We start from the raw sequence: 22,120 nt of genomic DNA, 5'->3' as shown, positions 1-22,120 counted from the left end.
TTGGAGAATTTATCACAATACTGTCAAACAAAAGTTAGTTAATTGTTTTGGGGAATTAATAATAGCACATTAAATCTGCCAATCTGGCATCACCCAATTCCTGAAAGTGCTGGATTATTGCGTTTTTACCATAGCTTGTGTTGGAGAACAGAGGCAAGAGAAGGGGCCAGAGTAGTGATGTGAGGAAAAAAATGATGAATGGGTATAGTCATCATGGATGATTCAAAGTTAAGGGAAATAAACTATGTCTCCAGAAGCGTTGAGATACGAGGCGATACTTTGATGGCACTGGGCCTCTACTCGTTGGAGTTTAGAAGGATGAGGGAGGACCTAATTGAAACGTACCGAACAGTGAAAGGCCTGGATACAGTGGATGTGGAGAGGATGTTTCGCAAGTGGTAGCGTCTAGGACCAGAGGGCACAGCTTCAGAATAAACGGACATTCCTTTAGAAAGGAAATTGAGGAGGAATTTCTTTAGTCAGACAATGGTGAATCTGGTGAATTCATTGCCACTGACGGCTGTGGAGGCCAAGTCATTGGGTATTTTAAAGCAAAGATTGACAGGTTCTGGATTAGTAAGGATGTCAAAGGTTATGGGGAGTAGGGGAGAATGGGGTTGAGAGGGAAAGGTAGATCAGCCGTGATTGAATGGCGCAGTAGATTTGATGGGCCAAATGGCCTAATTGTGCTCCTATGACTTATGAACTTACAAGTAAAAGACGGGTAACAATCCCACTATCGCTGCTGACTGCACCATGATGTCAACTTTGACACTGCACTCCCATTGCAAGTTGAGGATCAACTACAAGGCCTGGGTTTTATGTGTGAACACATAGGATGTGCAGAATTCTGACCTGGGGTTATTTTAAATCAGAGGATTCATTTTCATCTGTCTGGTACACTACCCAGGAGGGTGGGAGGTAGTTGGTTCAGGCGCATCTTGCTCGGGTTCTTTGGTGGGTTGTGCAGGATTGGGCCTTGCAATGGGTATATAAGTTACATTTTAGAAAATGCATGCCACCTCTATTTGTAGGTATTGCCTGGTGCTGGGGCAAACTGGGGTACCAAGTATATTCTTATTTACTTTGTGAAATATTCTATCAAATTTACAGCATATCGTTGAAAATTCACATCCACACCATGAACTTTGTTACCTCCTCAGAGCAGAGGGGGGGGGGGGGGGTGGGGGGTCGTACACTCCCAGTTGAGAACCACCGGTCTGTACTGACCCTGTGGGATCAGTGGTCACAGTGTTGTAACTCCTATCATGAAATACAATCTCATCTGGCCTTCTCGGGGCCGAGTCCTTTTCTCTTTAGTTCTGGTCTAGCAAACCAAAAGGAGCACCTCCCCCATTCAAAATTGCAGTTACCTTGACAACGTCAAGGGGCCGTGACATGGACACATCCGTTAAGTGAGTGCTCTTGCTAACAGTTCATAAAAGCACGTTAAAGTTGCCCATGTTGTCATGTTGTGGTGGGCAAGACCTTGGTTAATTCCAAATGTATTGCAGGCTGGTGTCCAATAAATGGGTGGGGTTAAATTCACCACAAACTGTCCCCATCTGACTTTTTTTTAATGTACTGTACCATTCCCAACTTTATGAATGCAAGTTCCTTTTATTTTGGCATTACGCATGCATTTCCTAATGGATTTTGAATAATGTGCCAAAATATATGATAAAATATCTGGTGTAATATAATTTCTTTTGATATGAAACAGTGTATGACTTGACAATTTTTTTCCATTTCCTTTTGCACACAGCAGTGCCTGACCCAAATGCCACGCAACTGCCAAGAAAGGCAAATTAATTGGTCATGTAACCCACAATTATAATGTTACAGTGTTTAGCCAGGAGCAGCTGGGATTATATTCATTGGAGCAAAGGAGGTCAAGAGAACATTTCATACAATCCAACAACAGTGTAGCCAGCAGAGCTATTGCCTTATAGCTTTGATGACCTGGGTTTGACCCTGACCTCAGGTGTTGTCTATGTAGAGTTTGCATGACCTCTAGGTGGTCTGGTTTCCTCCCACATTTGAATAACACACAGGTTAGCCAAAGGAAATTGTGCTGCTTTCAATGGGAGAATGAGCACACAACACTGTAGGCACCAGTGTTAAGGATCTTGGTGAAGGAAATGTTATGAGCAAATCCAACTAATGACGTCTATCATTTAGGAAGGCTAGAAACCGGTAGCACATGGAAGCACCAAGCCCTATGTCTGGAAGTTTAGGAATGAGCTTATTCGGTATTATGGTTTAGTTCAGTTTGGATACAGCGTGGATAAAGGCCCTCCGGCCCACCAGCGATTCCTGCATACTAACACTATCCTATGCACACTAGGGACAATTTTACCATTCCAATTAGCCTACAAACACATGGTGTTGAAGGCTGCATTGTAGAAAATGACGGAACGCAGTCTTCAATGCATTTCTTGATGAAACTGGTGACGACTGAGGCATACTTATTCCGGCTGGATGAAGTGGCCATGAATATGTTCCAGTCCACAGGATTTCACATTCTCCACTAGCTTTCACCTGGTGGATGTTGTTTATTGTACAGCTCCACAGCTTTAAAAGCTTGGCTGCTTAAATGATTCCTGTTTCTCATTCATTTTGTCTGCTATTTATTCATAGCTGGCCTGTGAAAGTGCCGCAGTTGTTTAAGAACATAAAATATACAACAGTCAACTAAATGCCAGTGAACCACAGCACAAGCTGTTCACACAGTTATGTGTATTACCTGCTCACAGAAAAAACAAATATGTCTTTTAGTTGGTTCTATTAATCAATGAAAGACAACAATACTGATGGGAAACCAGGAGATAAACTCAGACACCAGTGATTAAAGTTTCTAGTATAAATGTGCTTTCCATGAGTTGGAAATACTTATGAGTTTTCTTGACACAAGTGGAGTATTAAATCTGGATCTCAATATACTAGTAATGCAAACCATAAAATAAATATAGCCAGCCGTCACATTTTATATCAGGGCCAAGTATCCTGGAGTCTCACAGCAGGAACAAATTATCTGCATCATTGTCACAGCCTACGTTAGAGAATACACCAAAATAATCTGATCTTGTAACACTTCAGGTGCTTTGGGTGGATGGTCATTAAACCAAACTGGCAGGCAATTGCAAATTACTCATGAGTCCTTCACTAATATCCAAGCAATTCTGGATGGGTCCCAACCCGAAAATTTGCCTCTGCACGTTCTCCAGAGATGCTGACTGCCCCACAGAGCTACTCCAGCACCTTGTGTCTTTTTTTGTAAACCAGCATCTGCAGTTGTTTGTCTTTCCAAAAACTCCTAATTTTGCATCTTGCAAATAAAAAAAAAACTGTAGATGTTGGGAATCCAAAATGAAAACAGAAAATAGTGGAAACACTCAGCAGATCAGGCAACATCTGTAAAAGGCGGAATGGTTAATATTCCATGTTCTGGACCTTCATATGAATTGAGAAAGGGAGAAAGACAAGTTAATTTTCAGTAGCAGAGAATGTGGGGGAGAAATAGAAAGGGAATAAAGAGAATATACTCAATGGGGGTGGGATTAAATAATTTAATGTGGTAATTAAGTAGCAGTTAAAATCAGATTATGCTTCTGTGTAATATGTTGCTAATAGTAAGTGTGTGGCACATGACAAACAGGTCAGACTATAGAAAGAGCAAAAAGAAACAAAAACACCAGCCTAAATGAGACAGGCAGGAATGGCAAGTTGTGATATGGTCAGATGTCTGCCGCATTACGTTACATGCTCTCACCTAATTAGAGATATTCTCTTTGTTGTGCCCATTTCCCTTCACCCTCCCCCCCCCCTCCCCGACTTCTCTGCTATTGAAAAATAACCTGTTTTCTCTCTCGTAGTTTTGACAAAATTTCTCATAGATGCCGCCTGCTTTCTGAGCATTTCCAGTAGTTTCTGTTATCATTTTACACTCTTTTCTCAGTATTCACACACCCTCGCTGCTGCTATTATTCCATTGAACTCTACTTATTCCAATGGCAACCCTGGCCACTATCCAAAACAATCTCTTTGTTGCGTCAATCTTGTTGCCTCCACCTTTAAACTAACTTGTGTTTTCAGCACTTTCTGCATTTAATGCCAAACAACACGGTGCACTGGCTTAGTTTCAGTTTAGTCTATTGTCACGTGTACCGAGGTAAAATGAAAAGCTTTTATTGCGTGCTAACCAGACAGAGGAAAGATGATACATGATTTGTATAGATACATAAGGGAATAATGTTTGGTGCCAGGTAAAAATAAACAGGTCAAATTTGATAGGATATTGTAAGGCACTGATGTGTCTTGAAGTTTTTGCATTCAAATATATATAAATGCCAAATAATGTTACTGGTATATTATATATTCATAAACACTTCTTACTCTCATGCTGGAGGTTATATAATTTATACAGCACACTGTGATCAAGACTGTTTTCCCAAGTTGTTACATGAATTAAAAAAAACTATAACAGAAAATGGTTTCTGAAGCAAATTCAAGGGCAAGCCTAAATATTTGTAATTTGTTAGAATAAAATCAGACATGAAATACATTCTTCAAAGTTTAGACTCTATTACTAGATTGAAAACACTCACCAATGGGTTATCAAAGATCTCCCACAGATCGCTGTGCAAGCGTGAGGCGTTGTAACCTTCTGTCGGGAGAAGCCGTCCAAATTCATGAAGGTTGCTGACATACATGAAAACCCCCTGGGTGTTAAAATTTTAAATATTACTATTTGAAAGTTGTTACGAGAAGAACCCTGCCTGGTTCAATAAAAAAATCCTGCCTGATGGATGACTGGTTGCATTCCAAGGATTCAAAGTTGTCGGTAATCGGACTACTGAGTACATTTTTTTTATTTCCTCTGCAGATTAATTTTCTTTGTAACTTTGTAACAGTGGGATTCTGACATTTACCCTCTAACCCGCCCAAAATACATTGTGAACCAGTTCTACACGGTTATTGCTACAGATTCAAGATGTCAGCATGTTCACACTGTTAAGTGCAGCTTAGTTTTGTTACATTAACTTTGGGTCTTGATCTGACCTTAAGGGAATTGTATATGCTGTTCAGCACCCCCTTCACATGAGAATGCCAAAGTGATTGTTCTTTTAATATTGCCTAAAGCACTGGAAATATTCCTCTGTGCACACAGTGCCACGTCATGCAAAGTAAATGGATCTCTGCAGAGATTACCGAAGGAGCTTGATCCTGAACATCGATAGACATAGATACCTCCTCTAACCTCATTACTGCATCCAGTGTTCGCGATTTGGGCTCCTGTACATCGGCAAGACGAAACGTAGACTTGACAACTGTTTCGCTGAACACTTGCGCTCGGTCCACATAAGCCTACGGGTTCTCCCGGTTGCCAAGCATTTCAACCCCACCTCTCATTCCCATACTGACCTTTTTGTCCTGGGCATCCTCCATTGCCACAAGCAAATTAGAGGAACAGCACCTCATATTTTTCTTGGGTAGCTTGCAACTCAACAGTATATTCAATTCTCCAATTTTATGTAACCTCTGCAAACACCCCCCCCCCCCCCCCCCCCCACCCACCACCTTCCTCCATCCTAGTCGTTTTACCAGTTCTGAATATTGTTTCTCTCTTGAGATCACACCTTCACCAGCCAACAGTGGACCTACCGGGCACTACCCTGCCTAAGGTCATTTGTGGCTGGCCTTGATTGGTCCTGGTCTTTTCTCACTTCCAGCTCTTCACCGCCACCTCCATCCCACCCCCCCCCCCACCCCCTCCCTACTTTTCTTCTGAAGATGGGCCCCAACCCGAAATATCACCTATCCTTTTTCTCCAAAGATGCTGCCTAACCCACTGAGTTACTCCAGCACCTTGTGTCTATCTTTAGTACAAATCAGCATTTGCAGTTCTTTGTTTCTACATCTTGATTCTGAACATGTTGCTTTAAAGCAACAAAACCACATTCCAAACTTTTATCACCTGGAAACAGACAATGGAAATTTGACTTGGAAAGATGAAAAAGTCACAGAGCTTTAAAAGGTGGTGTAAATCACTGGTTCAACAAAACCGACAGCAGGTTATAACCATATAACAATTACAGCACGGAAACAGGCCATCTCGGCCCTACAAGTCCGTGCCGAACAACCTTTTTCCCTTAGTCCCACCTGCCTGCACTCATACCATAACCCTCCATTCCCTTCTCATCCATATGCCTATCCAATTTATTTTTAAATGATACCAACGAACCTGCCGCCACCACTTCCACTGGAAGCTCATTCCACACCGCCACCACTCTCTGAGTAAAGAAGTTCCCCCTCATGTTACCCCTAAACTTCTGTCCCTTAATTCTGAAGTCATGTCCTCTTGTTTGAATCTTCCCTATTTGCCTTATCACTTGCCCTTTGTAACTATGTAATATGATAACCATATGATTTATACTGACTCTGAAAACTAACACCCATATACAGTTGAAAATATTTCAACAGAGCTAAATATCTCAAGGAATTCTAACCTTTACAAAGAGTATAAAATATAGATTAAATCTAAAAATAAACTCAACATCCAAAATTTTCAAAATCTTGTATACCACAAAGGTGTTTGATGAGAGTAGGGATGTTGTCGATATGGATTTGGCTGATGTGAGACGTGATAGTGTTTAACATTATGAGCGACATAGACATGGCAGACTGTCAGAACCCTTTTTCCCCAGGGTGGAAATATCAAAGACTAGAGGGCATAGCTTTGAGGTGAGAGGGACAATGTTTAAAGATGACGTATGGGGAATTATTTTTTATACAGTGTGGTGGGGGCCCAGAATGTGCTGCCACATGTGGTGATGGAGGCAGATACGACAGCTTAAGAGGCTTTTGGATAGGCGCATGGATATGGTGGGACTGCAGGGTGATGGATCACGTGCAGGCAGAAGACATTAGTTTAATGACATCATATTGGTCACAGACATTGTGGGCCCAAGGGCCTGCTCATGTGCTGCACTGTTCAATGTTTTCAAGGGACTTGCACTGCCAAGCAAAATAATCTTCTGGATAGAAGAACTCTGGCAAGGTGAGATTGAGCATCTTGATAACATGATGATTTTGGAAGTGAAAGAATTGAGATGGCGATACAAACTGATCTCATCAAAAAGGGAGATTTATCGTGTACACCATGTCTCCAGTGTTTACATCAAACAACTCCAATGGGTGAGGCCCATCATCTCTAGCTCATCTCTGAGCTCTAGTCAGGAGATTTCCAGAACAGAGACAATGCTTCACTGCTGCTCCACCTCCTGGAACCCCCACAACTCGTGAAGGATCTAAAAAAGAGCACGATTCAGTAAGGGTAGTATATGGAGGCCAAGTGAAAACAGCAGCAAAGTTGAGTGCAAGTATGTCCTCCTTGACTCCAAGGGACTGTCTATGACAACAAGTAACCTCAGTTCCATCAAAGTTAAATTTTATGGCACCGACTGCAATGATAGCTACAATTATAGTACACAAACACCTACCCTTAAGTGGTAGACAAATCAAAAACACAAGCATAAATTCACAAAAGTCATAGGAACAAAATTAGGCCATTTGGTCCATCAAGTCTACCCCGTCATTCAATAATGGCTGATCTATCTTTTCCCACAACCCCATTCTCCTGCCTTCTCCCCATGAACCTTGACACTTTTACTCACCAAGAGTTAACCAATCTCTGCTTTAAAAATACCCAGTGACACAGTCATTTGTGGCAGGGAGTTAAGACTTCAGTTAAAGAGATCATTGATGAGACTACTCCCAAAGTGGTTCAGAAAAGGTTTACTTGACTAAAGCCTGACATGGCAGGTTGTTTTAGGCAGAAAGATTGGACAGGCTAGGTTTGCATCCTGTTGATTTTAAAACAATAACTTGATGAAGACATTGAAGATCATGAGAGATCCCAAAAAAGGAGTCTGCCAAGAAGATATTTCTTATCAGATTCAGTAGCTAGGAGGCATTGTTTAACATATTATCTATACATTTAAGGCAGCAAATGAGACAATTATTGTTTCTCTCATGGGGTTGTACATCTTTGATACTCTTCCTCAAAAGGTGGTGAAAGCAGAGTATTGGAAATAGTTTTTATAGTGGTGGCATGTATATTCTTGATAAACGAGGGAGTGAAAGGTTACCTAGGGTGGGGAAGAATGTGGAGTTAAGGCTATAATCAGATCAGCGTGACCTTATTGAATGGAAGGGGAGCTTGAGGGGCCCACTCCTACTCCTAACTTGCATATTTGTATGGGTGTGCCTTCAGAAATCAGCTCACAAGCATCCATGTTTCAACCCAGGTACTTATACTGATCCTGACTATCTTCATTAATTTTTTTTATTGCCCTGGACTTTTTCTAAACATTCTGGCTGATTTATCTTCATTTATTCAAATGATTAGGGCAAATTGGGTAATTGGGATGGATGTTCTACGGAGTCCAAAACTGGCAAATGGTGCAAGGTCCAATCATTATGTCTATACAAAGAATACAAATTCTTATCTGTCTGTACAAAGAATACCAACTGCATCTGTTGTGTTCAATTTCCAGAGAGTCTTGGGATTCTTCATTAGAAAAATAATCAAATAAGAGGCATATTAATGGGCCACTAACAGCAGATCACAATATTTTGCCTAGTAAAGACGGAGCTTGCAGTTATCCAGCTGTACACAACTGCAAGTTTAATTTATTTCTAGTTTAATATTTCCCCCGGGGAGCACCTGTACTATTGTCATACTGTCAACAACTTGGAAATGCAGGGGAATTCAATCCACATGTTCTCCCCACTGCCCTCAAGACCAACTTTCTCTGGTTTTATGGTTTCTATTTGTCATTTGAAAATAAAATTCAATGTATCAATGGAGAGAAGGAATGGGTGACATTTCAGTCTGAAGAAGGGGACCTGAAACGTCACCCATTCCTTCTCTCCAGAGATGCTACCTGTCCCGCTGAGTTACTCCAGCATTTTGCATCTGTCTTTGGTTTAAACCAGCAGCTGCAGTTCCTTCCTGCACTCAATGTATCAATGTTGTGCAGTGAATAGGTAGATTTAAATTCAGTTGTTTAGTTTCTGCTTTGGAATGAAAGCTCAAAACTAATAATTAAAGAGTTATATGAATGGCAGCAGGCAGGAACACTATGCCATTGCAGGGTTAATCATTGGTATTTGTGTAACAATGCCTTCGGGCACTCATAAAAATAAACCTTTAGAATTCCACACTGGGTGATCTAAATCAGTACAACAGGCATTCAAACAATTCTTCCTGCTACTTTTGCAACATTATTCCACATGACCTAAACCAGACGTAGGACCTGATAAATGGGTGATTGTGAGGCACATAGCAGCATTTCTTTCAGGTCATGTCGTCAAGAAAAAAGTTTTCAACTATTTAATTCCTCTTATTCTTCCTCCGCCTTATGCTTTTGAATGTAGACAAAAATGCTGGAGAAACTCAGCGGGTGCGACAGCATCTATGGAGCGAAGGAAATAGGCAACGTTTTGGGCCGAAACCCTTCTTCAGACTGAAGAAGGGTTTCAGCACGAAACGTTGCCTATTTCTTTCGCTCCATAGATGCTGCCGCACCCGCTGAGTTTCTCCAGCATTTTTGTCTAACTTCGATTTTCCCGCATCTGCAGTTCCTTCTTGAACATTTTATGCTTTTGAATGATCGCTTGAACACAGCGAGATTATAACCAACAACAACACTTCATTCTATCACCCTGCCATGTACCTTATCCCTTTAAAGTAACCCAAGGTTGCCAAGCTTTAGATATTGGAACAACCATACAATTTAAATAAGTACCATACTAGTTTTTAATGATAATCTTAAGACAACATGTCATCTTCAATAGAGAATTATGAACTGTGAACATAACTGCATTTTTTAAATTTCATAAATTCTTCTGTTGAAAAGAAATAGGATGAGGATTTAGTTCCTCCCACTTATTCTGCCTGTCAATAGAATCAAAGGTGGTCTTCTGTCTCAGTGGCGTTTACTTGTACTAGTACTGTGTTTGTGAATATCCAACAAAATATTGACTAAATCTACCAAGATGTATTTATGGACTACCTGCAACATAAGCACCAATGCAAACACTGTACTATCAATGTAGTTTATGCAATATATGCAGTCAAGTTTATACGCAATACACTGACATTTAAAAACATAACGCAAGTAATATTTACACATGCAACACAACTAAAAACTGACTTCAAGGATGTATACAGGTCCATGAATCACTCATATTGCAGTGCAACTTCACTGCACAATGAAGTATAGTACATCTTTGCAAGATGAAACAGTTTGGTATTTCCCAGCAAATTTATACCATTTTTGGGATGGGAGCTGGTTTTCCTCATAACCTTTGTATTCCCAGCCTGCTAGATAAATATCAAATCCCAATGCCCACACACATCCATATTGTATGCATCATAAAATCTTTTGAAGTGGGTAACATTCTTAATATTTTGCCTTGTGTTCCTTGCAAGTCTCCAGTTATGACATACCGATGTATTCAGAATGTTACTTGCTTAGGGAAATAAAGAAGAATATCCAGCATTTCTGCATGTATCCCAAAAGTCTTTGATGATTCAATGATGAGGACACAACTCCGTTTGACGGAGCACCTTCATAAGATTTTCCACTACTTTAAGACAGTAACGAAAATCTGGTATTCCTGTGGCTTTCCTTATTAATAGAAATACCATGGTATCCAGGAATTATCTGCTTTGCAGCATCCCCAATAACATCTACATGAGGTGCTCTTCACCACTTGTTTGTGTATTTCAGAATTCTCTCCTCCTCATTGTCATTACAACACTGAAGTCCCGCACCAGTTAGGAGAAAGCAGCTGGTGGAATCAGCACCCAGTCCATTGGTCAATCGTGGCAGCAGTGTATACAGACTCTAAGATGCACGGCAGAGAGGAAGAAATACCTCAACATTATCATCTAACCCATGACCTGCATCATCTGGAGAGTCTGAGGAAGGATTCCGACCTGAAACGTGACCTACTCCTTTTCTCCAGAGATGCTGCCTGATGCTCTGAGTTACTCCAGCATTCTGTATCTATCTTCGGTATAAAACAGCACCTCCAGTTCCTTCCTACTCATCCGGGAGCTCTTGGATGTTGCCTGATGTGAACAAAATCATCACCAACTCTCATGATATCCGTCTTTCGATGTTGCTGTTGCTTCAATATTTCTGGGTCCATGTTTTGGGATTTTATATCTAACTGCAGGGCAACTTCAATATAGTGACTGTAGCGATACAAAGTGACACCCCTCCACCAATATGAGGGACAATGAAGAGGTTCTTGCCAGCAATATCCATATTCTCAGCATGATTGTATTGTTTTAAGTCATTCTCCATATTAATGACAGTGCATTATCAAACTGTTAAATGTAAAGCACTGTGCCAATCTGCTCTCCACCCTCTTGTAATATGATGCTATCCATCTTCCACTTATTGCATACAAACAGCTGGCTATACTCAACACCAAATTAGCAAAATAAGATGCATTATCTGCACTCCTTAAGCAGACTCATACCACCTGGTACTTTTTGCCTGGATCAATTTTAGAGGTTATCCCAAACAAATAATGAATTGTCTTCTCTGCTCTTTAATAAATTACCCAAGTAATAATGCATCTTTTAGTACATGGAGCAACTGATGCGCACAACAGAGACAATACATACGAGTACAAGGTTTAAGCAAATTCTTAGCCTGGTGAATCCAACGCGTTGGCAAAAATCAAGACCAAGAGAGATTTTTTTTAAACATAAATTGTAGGAAACAAACATAAACCTTTGGGGGCTTGAACATATGGCAACTTTCCGGAGTAGGGGAGCCTTTTTCCTTTTCTATTTTCTAAAATAAAAAATAAGCACTGGGTAAGAATCATCATCTTGTTTACACAAAACACTGGGTGCACATCTTGAGGAAACAGACAAGACACCAGAGCTTTACAGGACCAGTTTACACAAGTGTCACTCACAAAGCTGGCCTGGCTGAGGCCAACAGGTACTTGCACAGCAAAGCTACACAGAACAAGTGAGAGACGATCTGCCAGATCACACAAAAATAACACAGCCCAGCCCCTTCAAGTGACCAACGCAACATAAACTCGGCTTGTTAGTAATGCAAGAATTTAGTTAATGGTGATCGATGCAGGCAGAGACGTGATTAATAAAGAAATGCAATGCATCCTCAGCCACATGTTCCAACTGGGTCAGGAACACAGAGCAGCAAAAGAATGAAACCAATCGCTTCCAGTTGTGGGTCAAATCCGAAAAGGATAAAGGTAAATTTGCAGAGACAAGACCTTAAATGGAAACAAGAGCATCGTGCCCGATAGAGTGCAGCACATTAACATACAATCAGTGCCACATCAATGGTAGAACAGTACTTGCCAACTCTCTTGATTTGAGCTCAGAAGGCTTTTCTCTCACCTACTGCTTACGAATGAAAATGTTGAAATCTGCACACTTTAATTCTGATTTTAAAAAAGCATTATACAAATACAGGACAAGATTTTTATATATTTTTTAAACAATATAAATGCACATTGATGAAATAAAATTGGCCCATGCAAAACTTCAGTGATATTCTCTCATTGGAGTTGGAATAAGCTGCCTCTTTCTTCCTCTGGAGTTCTGTTTTACACTTTTATCTTTAAATTCTGGAGCTAGCTGCAGCTAAATTAATCTTAATACCAACATACGCCTACACACCAACTGTACATTTTGGAAGTATTTTGCTTTTAAAAAAAAAATAACTTCCCTTCAAGTGATTCCTTTGCAAGTCCAGATTCCCCAATGGCCGACTCAAATAAACAGAAAAGTTGGCAAGTTTTGCGAGTGTAGTTCTAACCTTTGACAAATGTGGGTACAGTTTTACAATGAAACTAAAATACAGGATTTTACAATTAATATTATTTATTCTGTAGATTTTCCTTAATATTCAACAAGAAAAAAATATGCATTTTATAAATCATGCTTAGATGGAGAATGTGTGTTTTGATACAGAGCACTGTATATTGAAAAGTTTAAATAATTCACTGAAGCGTGAACTTTGTGGTACATACAAAATTCTCATTAAAGAGGCTGTTCTACTGCATTACTATATTATTTTGGCCAGTTTTCAGTTCCGCTAAATTATTGATTTAATAGTCAATTTACTGCAGCTTCACAATTGATGCTCTAAGAAATGTTTTACATAAATTCTTCTGTGTTATTGCACCTCTAAATAGGATTTATTCATGATCAATTCTACCACAACTGATCTGGAAACATAAAAATAAATGTGTATATGAAACCATTTGGCAAATATAAACCTACTTTAACACTTACCTTTTCCCTGAAGTTTCTGCAGAGTGACATATCAGAATCCATCCTGTCCAGATTAAAGTAGTTCTTTTCCTTTAAGTCTGTTCTTAAGACCTCACCTTTAATAAGGTACACATGAGCAATATATGGGACATTCCACACACCTCTACAAAGAAATGTGAAAAATTCAACACCATTCTCAACAAAGTGAAATGTACAGCTGGTTTGTGTAGCAAAAATAAAACAGTCCTAAACAGTTATTTCATCAAAATGTTCCTTTAACAACATATTATTACAGACAGTTATTACAGACAGGAAATATATATGTTCTACTAGAAGCGCACACTTGCTGTGAAGGAAAGTATCTTGTAATAAGTGTGGGACTCCTTTAGGATTGGAAGTGGTACTCTAGAGGACTTGTAGCATTAATACCATGGAACCCCGTGATGTGTCAAATGCTCAGGCACGTTATTTTATACTTGGTTATGCTTTGTTATTAAGCCATTCAATTTCCTTTCGCAAATAAGGAAGAAATCATTAACTGTAGGGAAGATGAGTACGGTGATAAATGGAAAATGAGTTTCTGAAGCTTGTTAGATTGCAAAGGGAAAGATTACCCTAGATCCATCATTAGGGGATTTGTATCTGCAGTACAGGTTCACTTGCATTAATTTTTTGTTATGTGGCTTCTTCAAAATTAACCACAAATTCTTTCCCAGCAATACTTTAAACACATGTGTATCTCTGAGTGTGACTAGCATATGTATGGACATGGAATGTGAAGTAGTGCTCCCCCGTCACGGCGGGGCAGACAATTCACCTTAACAGCAACATCCTTATCCTAAGCATGATTGTTTTTCAGTAGAGTTCATTTTAAAATTATTATTTTAAAACATACATATTTTATACATATATTAAAATTCATTTTAAATGTCAGTATAGATTCAGCTTCATTGCAATATGGTGCAAGGATGAGAAGGGCTGTGAAAATTCTGCTTTATATGATGGAACAATACATGGACACATATGAAGAATTGGCATCAGATCCATCATTGCTAAAGTTGCTGCATTCAGCGTAAAAGGTGAGGAAAGGGCCCTACGGCAACCACACAATATAGTTTCAAAAATAGCTCAATCCACTCGTGGTAAATTTAAATCTGTTTGAAGTGAAGTACTTATCAATATTTTCTGTCAATTTGTACTGAGTTTAGTTTTAGTTTTAGAGATACAGCATGAAAGTTGTAACATGCAGCATGATCTTTGGCCCACGGAGTCCAGGCTGACCATGGATGACCTAACCATTAGACCACCATTTCATCCACTGCCTACATATTAGGGGCAATAATTTTAACAGAGACAATTAAAAAAAAAACCGAGGCCAATTAATTTACAATCCTGTACATCTTTGAGATATGGGAGGAAACCAGAATGCCTGGAGGGAACCCAAACGGTTACACAGTGAATGTGAAATTTCCACACAGACAGCACCAGAAGTCATGATGGAATCCAGAACTCCGGCGCTGTCAGACAGCAGCTCTACCAGCTGCATCACTGTGCCAAGTTAAGCTGTTGGACCAACTCGTTCCTTACATCAACTCTTGTGGCCCCGTGAGACAGCTTTTATCAGTGGTCTGTATTTTATTTATATTTATTTATGATGCTTTATAGCATCAATTAAGAATGAGCAACATTGTAGATTTTATGAAGTGAGCAATGGAAATGCATAAAACTCACACTCTACTTCTTTCGACAATATTAATGTAATCTTCAGAGCGAGCATAGAAACCTTCAGGACTCAGCGCACCCCAGAAATTGGACCACAACTTTTTGTACTGGATAAGCATTGGTGCAATTATCCTCCTGTTGGGATCAGACATAAAATACACTCAGTTACAAAAACAACTCTTTTTTGACAATTTAATTCATGCCATGCCATAGAATATATTTATTAATGGTCTGTTTGATAAACAAACATTTTGTTTCCTTTTTTAAATTAGATTATGATAATGCAATTACGACATTGATACCACAAGTTTTATTGGTGTATTGTCACGTGTGCCGAGATAGCGACAAGCTTTGTTTATTTGTTTGCTATTCAGTCACTTCAGAATATAAATGAGATCAATCAAGCCACTCACAAGGACAATAGTTTAGTGCCAAAAGAAAAATACTAGAATATAGTGTTATAGCATTATAGCATTCTAGTTACAGAGAAAATGCAGGTATAGAATAAAGTGCAAGTCCTCAATGAGGTAGGTTGTAACATCGGTACTACTACCCTAGCTTAAGTGATGACTATCCAGTAGCTGGATAACAACAGCAAAGCAGCTGTTCCTGAATCCAATGGGGATTTGTGGGGGTGGGGGAAGTTGGCGAGTTGAACTGTGCTACGTGTACAGGTCTGCAATTTCTTGTGATTTTATGCAGAGTTCTTACCAAACCAAGTTGTGATAAATCCCAATTCCTTAGTTTGGTGCATCTGTAGAAGTTGGCAAGAGCCATCGGAGACTTGATGAAATTCCTTCATCTTCCGAGGAATTAGAGACATTAGTGCACGGTTGTCTCTTCAATGTGGTTGGTCCAGGACAAATTGTTAGTGATATTTACACCTAGGAAACTGTTCTAGTCCAAGTTTTTGACCATCCCCACTTCAACACAATTGATGAGGATTGGGGAGTGCACACCAACTCCCTTCCTAAAGTCAATAACTAGTTCCTTCATCTTGCTCAAATCTTGTTATTGATTGAGATCCAGCCCACTACAGTGATATCATCTGCAAACTTGTAAATAAGGTTAGAGCACAATCGTGAGTGTATACGGAGCATAGACAAAGACTGAGAACACATTTTGTGGGGCACCCTTTGTTGACAATTATCATGGAGGATGTATTGTCACCAATCCTCACTGATTGTGGACTGCGGATCAGGAAGTCGATGATATCGTTGATCCAGGAGTTTTGGTTGGTCATTATGGTGTCAAAGCCAGAGCTATAGCCAATAAGTATTAATGTAACGTATGTGTTTTTACTATCTAGATGCTCCGGCAATTAATGTACGGGCAGGGAGTTGACATCCGTCATGGACTTGATGGTAGGTGAACTGTATTGGATCAAGGTTGACTGGAGACTGAAGTTAATATGTGCTATGACCTGCCTAGGTAATATACCATGGCACATTTCCTTGTTTCAGAAAGGGCTATAAGGGCAGAAATATATTTTGATTGCTCTATTTCGAGGCATTACTATACTAATTGGTATTAAATGCTATGGAAATCTGTTCGTTATCAGTCTTCAGTGTAGATAGAAGTGTTGGACTAAACCCAAGCACAATGACTTCTTGAGCTTTACACAGTTATGTGCTAATATCCATATTTCTTTATGACATAAACAAGTTTTAGTCTGACGGACTAACTAAAAACAGCTTGTGTACAAGCCCTTGCGGTAAATCCAGTTCAACAGCCAACATTCTGCTTTAAATTTCACGCTTTTGCAACAAAGACTCATTGTACATCTGGTAGTTTAAATTAAATCAGCATTGGAAAAGCCCTAATGCAAAATCTTGCAGATGCTGGAAATTAGAAACAAGAGCAGAATCTGCTGGAAATACTCAGCAGTTGTGGAGAATGAAACCGAGGTAAAGTTTGGTGACCTTTGATCAGAAATGTGAAAAGTTAGATATTTAAAAAAGTTGCAAAGAGGTCGAGTGGAAAGAAAATTAGGAAGACCTGTAAAACAGAGACCAGGGTTTACTTCACCTTCTCTAGACATCTTTCACCCGCCATTGTTGACACCACTGTGCCAACCAGTCTCTCTCTCTCTAGGTCTTCTTCCTACCACAGATGTACTCCTTACGTCTCCCCCTTACTCTGCAATTTAAAACAGGCTTCACTTTGAGCTTTTCCCAGTTCTGATGAAAGGACTCAAGACCTCCGTTTTACATTCTCTGAAGCTGCTGCCCAATCGACTGAGTATTCCAACATTTTCAGTTTTTATTTGAAAAAAGGCTAAATACATTGAAAATGTAAGAAAGATTAAAAAATGTCATTAATGCAGGATTAGTGTAAATAAGAGGCTGGTGGCACAAACTCAGTGGGCCAATGGGTTTATTTCCATGCTGTCTATCTAAGTCTCTAATTCCTTGTTAATCTCTTAATCTTTTTAAATACTTGAGAGATATGTTCAATAATTTAAAAAACCCCCAAACAAATCTCTTGACTTCCAGTTACTGCTACAGTTTAATGCTATTACCAGTCTCTACTCATGCTAAATCTTGTGCCATGATTCTAATATATGTAGAAGGCAGTGCTTCAGACTGGTGAGCTACCATCTAAGAACAGGATGCACCAGCCAAGAAGGACCAAACTGGAATCAATTTATTTCAGTTCAGATAACTTGGGATGCTCCGCAAAACACAATGTAATGGGCCAGGTCGTGGTTGTGGCTCCCGGCTTCAAGGGGAAATGCTAATATGGACTTATTCATACTAAAGTCCTTCCCAGATGTCAATAGACCTGATGAAAACCCAGGACATCCGCCACCAGTCTCCAGATCTGGAGAATCTGAGACCATTCACTCCTGTGAAACAGGGAAGCTAATTGGGCTATTATTGTTAATATTTACTTCAAACACTTTTATTCGTTTTTTTTAAATTGATTAGTGCAGGGTTCTAATGAACCTAACGCTTCAGCAATTCTTGATTTATCAAAAAATGATTCAAGTACAACGAAACCCTGACAAAGTGCCATTTGACTATTTGGAAATGTCGACGGTAAAGGCCTTGCCATACCTCTATGGATACCTCTATCAGCTCATTGTGGGTACAGGGGGAGCACATACAGCAATTGCCAGCAACGAACTGGCTCCACAATCAGCTATTTTAATGCAGCTACTCTGAGTAAGTGTAAACTAACACGGCTGGTCTAGATGGGGCAGGGAGAAACATGCAATATGTGAAGTGGTCTTTTGTAAGTAGTATATTCCAAACAGATAGCGAGGACACTATAAATCAGAGTACACAATTCTTGTTGTGTTTAATATTTGATTGGAGAACTGAACAAATGAAAACATTTGCACAATTTATAAGATTGATCATGTAGGAAGGAACTGCAGATGCTGGTTTACACTGAAGATAGACACAGAACGCTGGAGTAACTCCTGCATCTTGTGTCTATTGTAAGACTGATCTATCATTTAAGAAATGACAATAAAGATTGGGTGACGTTTATTGCAGGCAATATTCTCACTAGTTAATATTAACTAGTGTCTTATTAATGTCTTATTATTATTAATGTTTAGTGTTTTCTGAGTCATTCGTCACTGTCACTGTACATCATGTTGTTACTTGTGGGCGGAACACCAAGGCAAATTCCTTGTATGTGAATACTTGGCCAATAAACTTACTTACTTAACTAGCACATGCCAGATATCTATAGTTATTTTGGAAAGCAAACCATCAAACATTGGGATGGACTATAAGAAAAAATAATTTAGAAATGAATTTTGAAAGTAGGGCAGTCAACTAAACAGACTTCTGACAAAATATCATCAATCTGAAACACTAACATGGCTTTTCCACTGACATTGTTCTCAGCATTGTTTTTAATTTAATCTCCAGGAACAAGAGCAGATCAGTAATTTTAAAATCTCTTCTGTCATTCTGCTAGAGTAATGCCTCAGCTACATGTGCCTGTTGTTACTCCAGGTATCTGATAATGTTATCAATAGAAATCAATAGATATCATTCTTAGAAGTTCAAATTAACCACTTTTAAAGTATTTTCAATTCAGGTTTTATCTGCCAGGAAAAAAAGCTTCCACGATTCACTTCGAAATTATACTAATTTTAAGATTATATATATCCCTGTGTTCTGGATTTCAGATCAGGCCAAACAGCTTCCTAGCTCTCACTGCTGACCAGCATAATCAAGGATGAGTTTCATCCCAGTCACTCCCTCTACTCCACTCTCCCATCAGGCATGAGGTGCAGAAGTGTGAATACGTATACCTCTATATTCAGGGACAGTTTCTTCCAGCTGTTATCAGGCACCCGAACCATCCGATCAGTAGCTAGAGAGTGGTCCTGAGCTACTATCTACCTCATTGGAGACCCTCAGACTATATTTAATCGAACTTTACCTTGCACTAAACATTATTCCCTTTATCGTGTATCTGTACATTGTGGACGGCTTGATTGTAATCATGTATAGTCTTTCTAAGCTGACTGCTTAGAACGTAAAAGCTTTTCACTGTACCTCAGTACACGAGACAATAAACTAAAACAAACAAAATAAATCTGTCAATTTACACAGCTCGGCTAAATCACCTAGGAACATTACAACCCCAGGCAGTACAAACCAAATGCATGTCTCATATTTGACCCTTTACGGCTGCTAGCTCTCAACCTCCAGCCGTGGACAAAAATTGGGCCATGAGAACATCTCAATTAAAAAAAAACCAATATGGATTATCCTGGCAAAAGTAGTTGAAACAATTGACAGCAGCCTTGTTGCTGTTGTGCAAGTTTCAGCACACAAGGGGCAGGCGGATAGACTGCAGGAACATTCAATGTCACTAATAACATTAATTATGAAACATTTCACACTTTAATTTTGGTTTCAATGATTTAATTTAATTTTTATTTAATTTTATGATTAATATGCTGCAGAGCCAAAATAAAGCGTCTTAAAACCTCAAATCATCTTGACAGAATTACTAATTCTTTATCATGTTATCTTAAAATTTGGCTGCAAGTCCAAATGTTTGTCAATTTTTGGCTGTGGATGGAAAAAGGTTGGGAGCCACTGGGTTAAGGCCTTGTGTAATTCCACTGAGTGTGCACCATTTGCTGAAAGTTGATAATTTATGTTTGCTAACATTCACTTCCTAAAAGAAAACATATTTTATTTGATTCTCAATTCTTCAGAGTTTGCACAAAAGCGGTAATTGCCAGCAAACTAAAACAGTCAAAGATGGTATTGTGGATTCAGGAGGTGAAAGTTAAATGGTTTCACAATTTATTCAGAAACATAACTCCTCCACAGCTGGTGGAAGTGAGGTGCAGTAATGCCCCTGTCCCACTTAGGAAACCTGAACGGAAACCTCTGGAGACTTTGTGCCCCGCCCAAGGTTTCCGTGCAGTTCCTGGAGGTTTTTGTCAGTCTACCTACCTGCTTCCACTACCTGCAACCTCCGGGAACCGCACGGAAACCTTGGGTGGGGCACAAAGTCTCCAGAGGTTTCCGTTCAGGTTTCCTAAGTGGGACAGGGGCATTAGTATCACAGCATGGAGAGTTAAAGAGGTTTGATGCTTGACCACTGTCTGTTCAGGGATTGACAAAATGCACCATATTTCCACCCAACTAATGGCGACACAAGCTTTTGAGACGATGCAAAAGGCCATGTTGAACGTGTTTTTTTAGCTTTTCAAGGATGGAGTCACTGTGGTTCTGGGAGTAACTCTTCCACAACTGGCAGGACATGAGCATGCAGCCAAGAGCCTTGAGATCACCAGAGCGTTGGCTGCTCTGTTCTTGTCCTTTAGTTAGACAGGACCTTGGATATTTGGACCACAGGTGATCTTGTCAGTGCTGAAGAGTCCATGCTTATTGTGGTTGTTGGTTCATTGCAGGATCTCCTGTCTCCACCCATCAACTATTCTCATGTTCATAAGGCATTGAAGCATAATTAGGCCATTCAGCCCATTGAGTCTGCTCTGCTATTCAATCATAGCTGATCTATCTTTCCCTCTCAATCCCATTCTCCTGCCTTCTCCCCATAACCTTCAATATCCTTGCTAATCAAGAATCTGTCATTCTCCACTTTGAAAATATCCAATGACTTGGCCACCACAACCGTCTGTGGCAATGAATTCCACAGATTCACCACCCTCTGACTAAAGAAATTCCTCCTCATCTCCTTTCCAATGGTACGTCCTTTTATTCTTTAGGTCAGGCGTGTTTTGTTGGAATTCAGCTTTCAGATACCCGTTTCCTTCCTCCTCAAATGGCGATTGGCCTTCCAATGCAACAATGCCTGGCATTTACCAAGTAATTCTTAGATGTGCTCCCCATTATCATCCAAGTGTCTCTTCACAGGTGCCAATTGCATGCACAGTAGGGATGCCAAAACTCCCTGGGGCTCCTTTGGCTGGGAATCACAGCTCTCAACACTTGATCCTTGGGCTTACATCATTCTGGTTCATTGTCCTTCAGCAGCATTCCTAGAGCAAGTGAATAATGCATTCTTCCCTTCCCTCCCGTACCACCCCCTCCCCAGGCACTTTCCGTTGCAACCGCAATAAATGCAACACCTGTCCCTTCACCTCCCCCCCTCGACTCCATTCAAGGACCCAAGCAGTCGTTCCAGGTGCGACAAAGGTTCACCTGTATCTCCTCCAACCTCATCTACTGCATCCGCTGCTCTAGATGTCAGCTGATTTACATCGGGGAGACCAAGCGTAGGTTGGGCGATCGTTTCGCCGAACACCTCCGCTCAGTCCGCAATAACCTACCTGAACTCCCGGTGGCTCAGCACTTCAACTCCCCCTCCCATTCCCAATCCGACCTCTCTGTCCTGGGTCTCCTCCATTGCCAGAGTGAGCAACAGCGGAAATTGGAGGAACAGCACCTCATATTCCGTCTGGGGACCTTGCGTCCGTATGGCATTAACATTGAATTCTCCCAATTTTGCTAGCCCTTGCTGTCTCCTCCCCTTCCTTAACCCTCGAGCTGTCTCCTCCCACCCTCCCATCCGCCCGCCCTCGGGCTCCTCCTCCTCCTCCCCTTTTCC

The 22,120-nt window shown here is 40.2% G+C and overlaps 1 protein-coding gene across 2 annotated transcripts in view; it reads right to left on the bottom strand.

The window, feature by feature from the left end:
* The window catches only part of plod2 (procollagen-lysine,2-oxoglutarate 5-dioxygenase 2), a 134,418-nt gene that overhangs the window by 14,898 nt on the left and 97,400 nt on the right, over positions 1–22,120 (bottom strand). Inside the window, exons 12-15 of one of the 2 annotated variants that reach the window (XM_033031893.1) lie at positions 15,071–15,196; positions 13,361–13,502; positions 11,817–11,879; positions 4,608–4,721 (exon numbers count right to left, since the gene is read on the bottom strand). In XM_033031893.1, coding sequence (XP_032887784.1) covers positions 4,608–4,721; positions 11,817–11,879; positions 13,361–13,502; positions 15,071–15,196 — 445 coding nt within the window. The remainder of the gene's footprint in view (positions 1–4,607; positions 4,722–11,816; positions 11,880–13,360; positions 13,503–15,070; positions 15,197–22,120) is intronic. The other variant, XM_033031894.1, reaches the window with a different exon arrangement.

The sequence above is a fragment of the Amblyraja radiata genome, chromosome 13 (genome assembly GCF_010909765.2).
Source record: "Amblyraja radiata isolate CabotCenter1 chromosome 13, sAmbRad1.1.pri, whole genome shotgun sequence".
Lineage (NCBI taxonomy): Eukaryota > Metazoa > Chordata > Chondrichthyes > Rajiformes > Rajidae > Amblyraja > Amblyraja radiata.
Note: the sequence above shows the minus strand (reverse complement) of the source record. Positions and strands in the feature narration are given on the sequence as shown.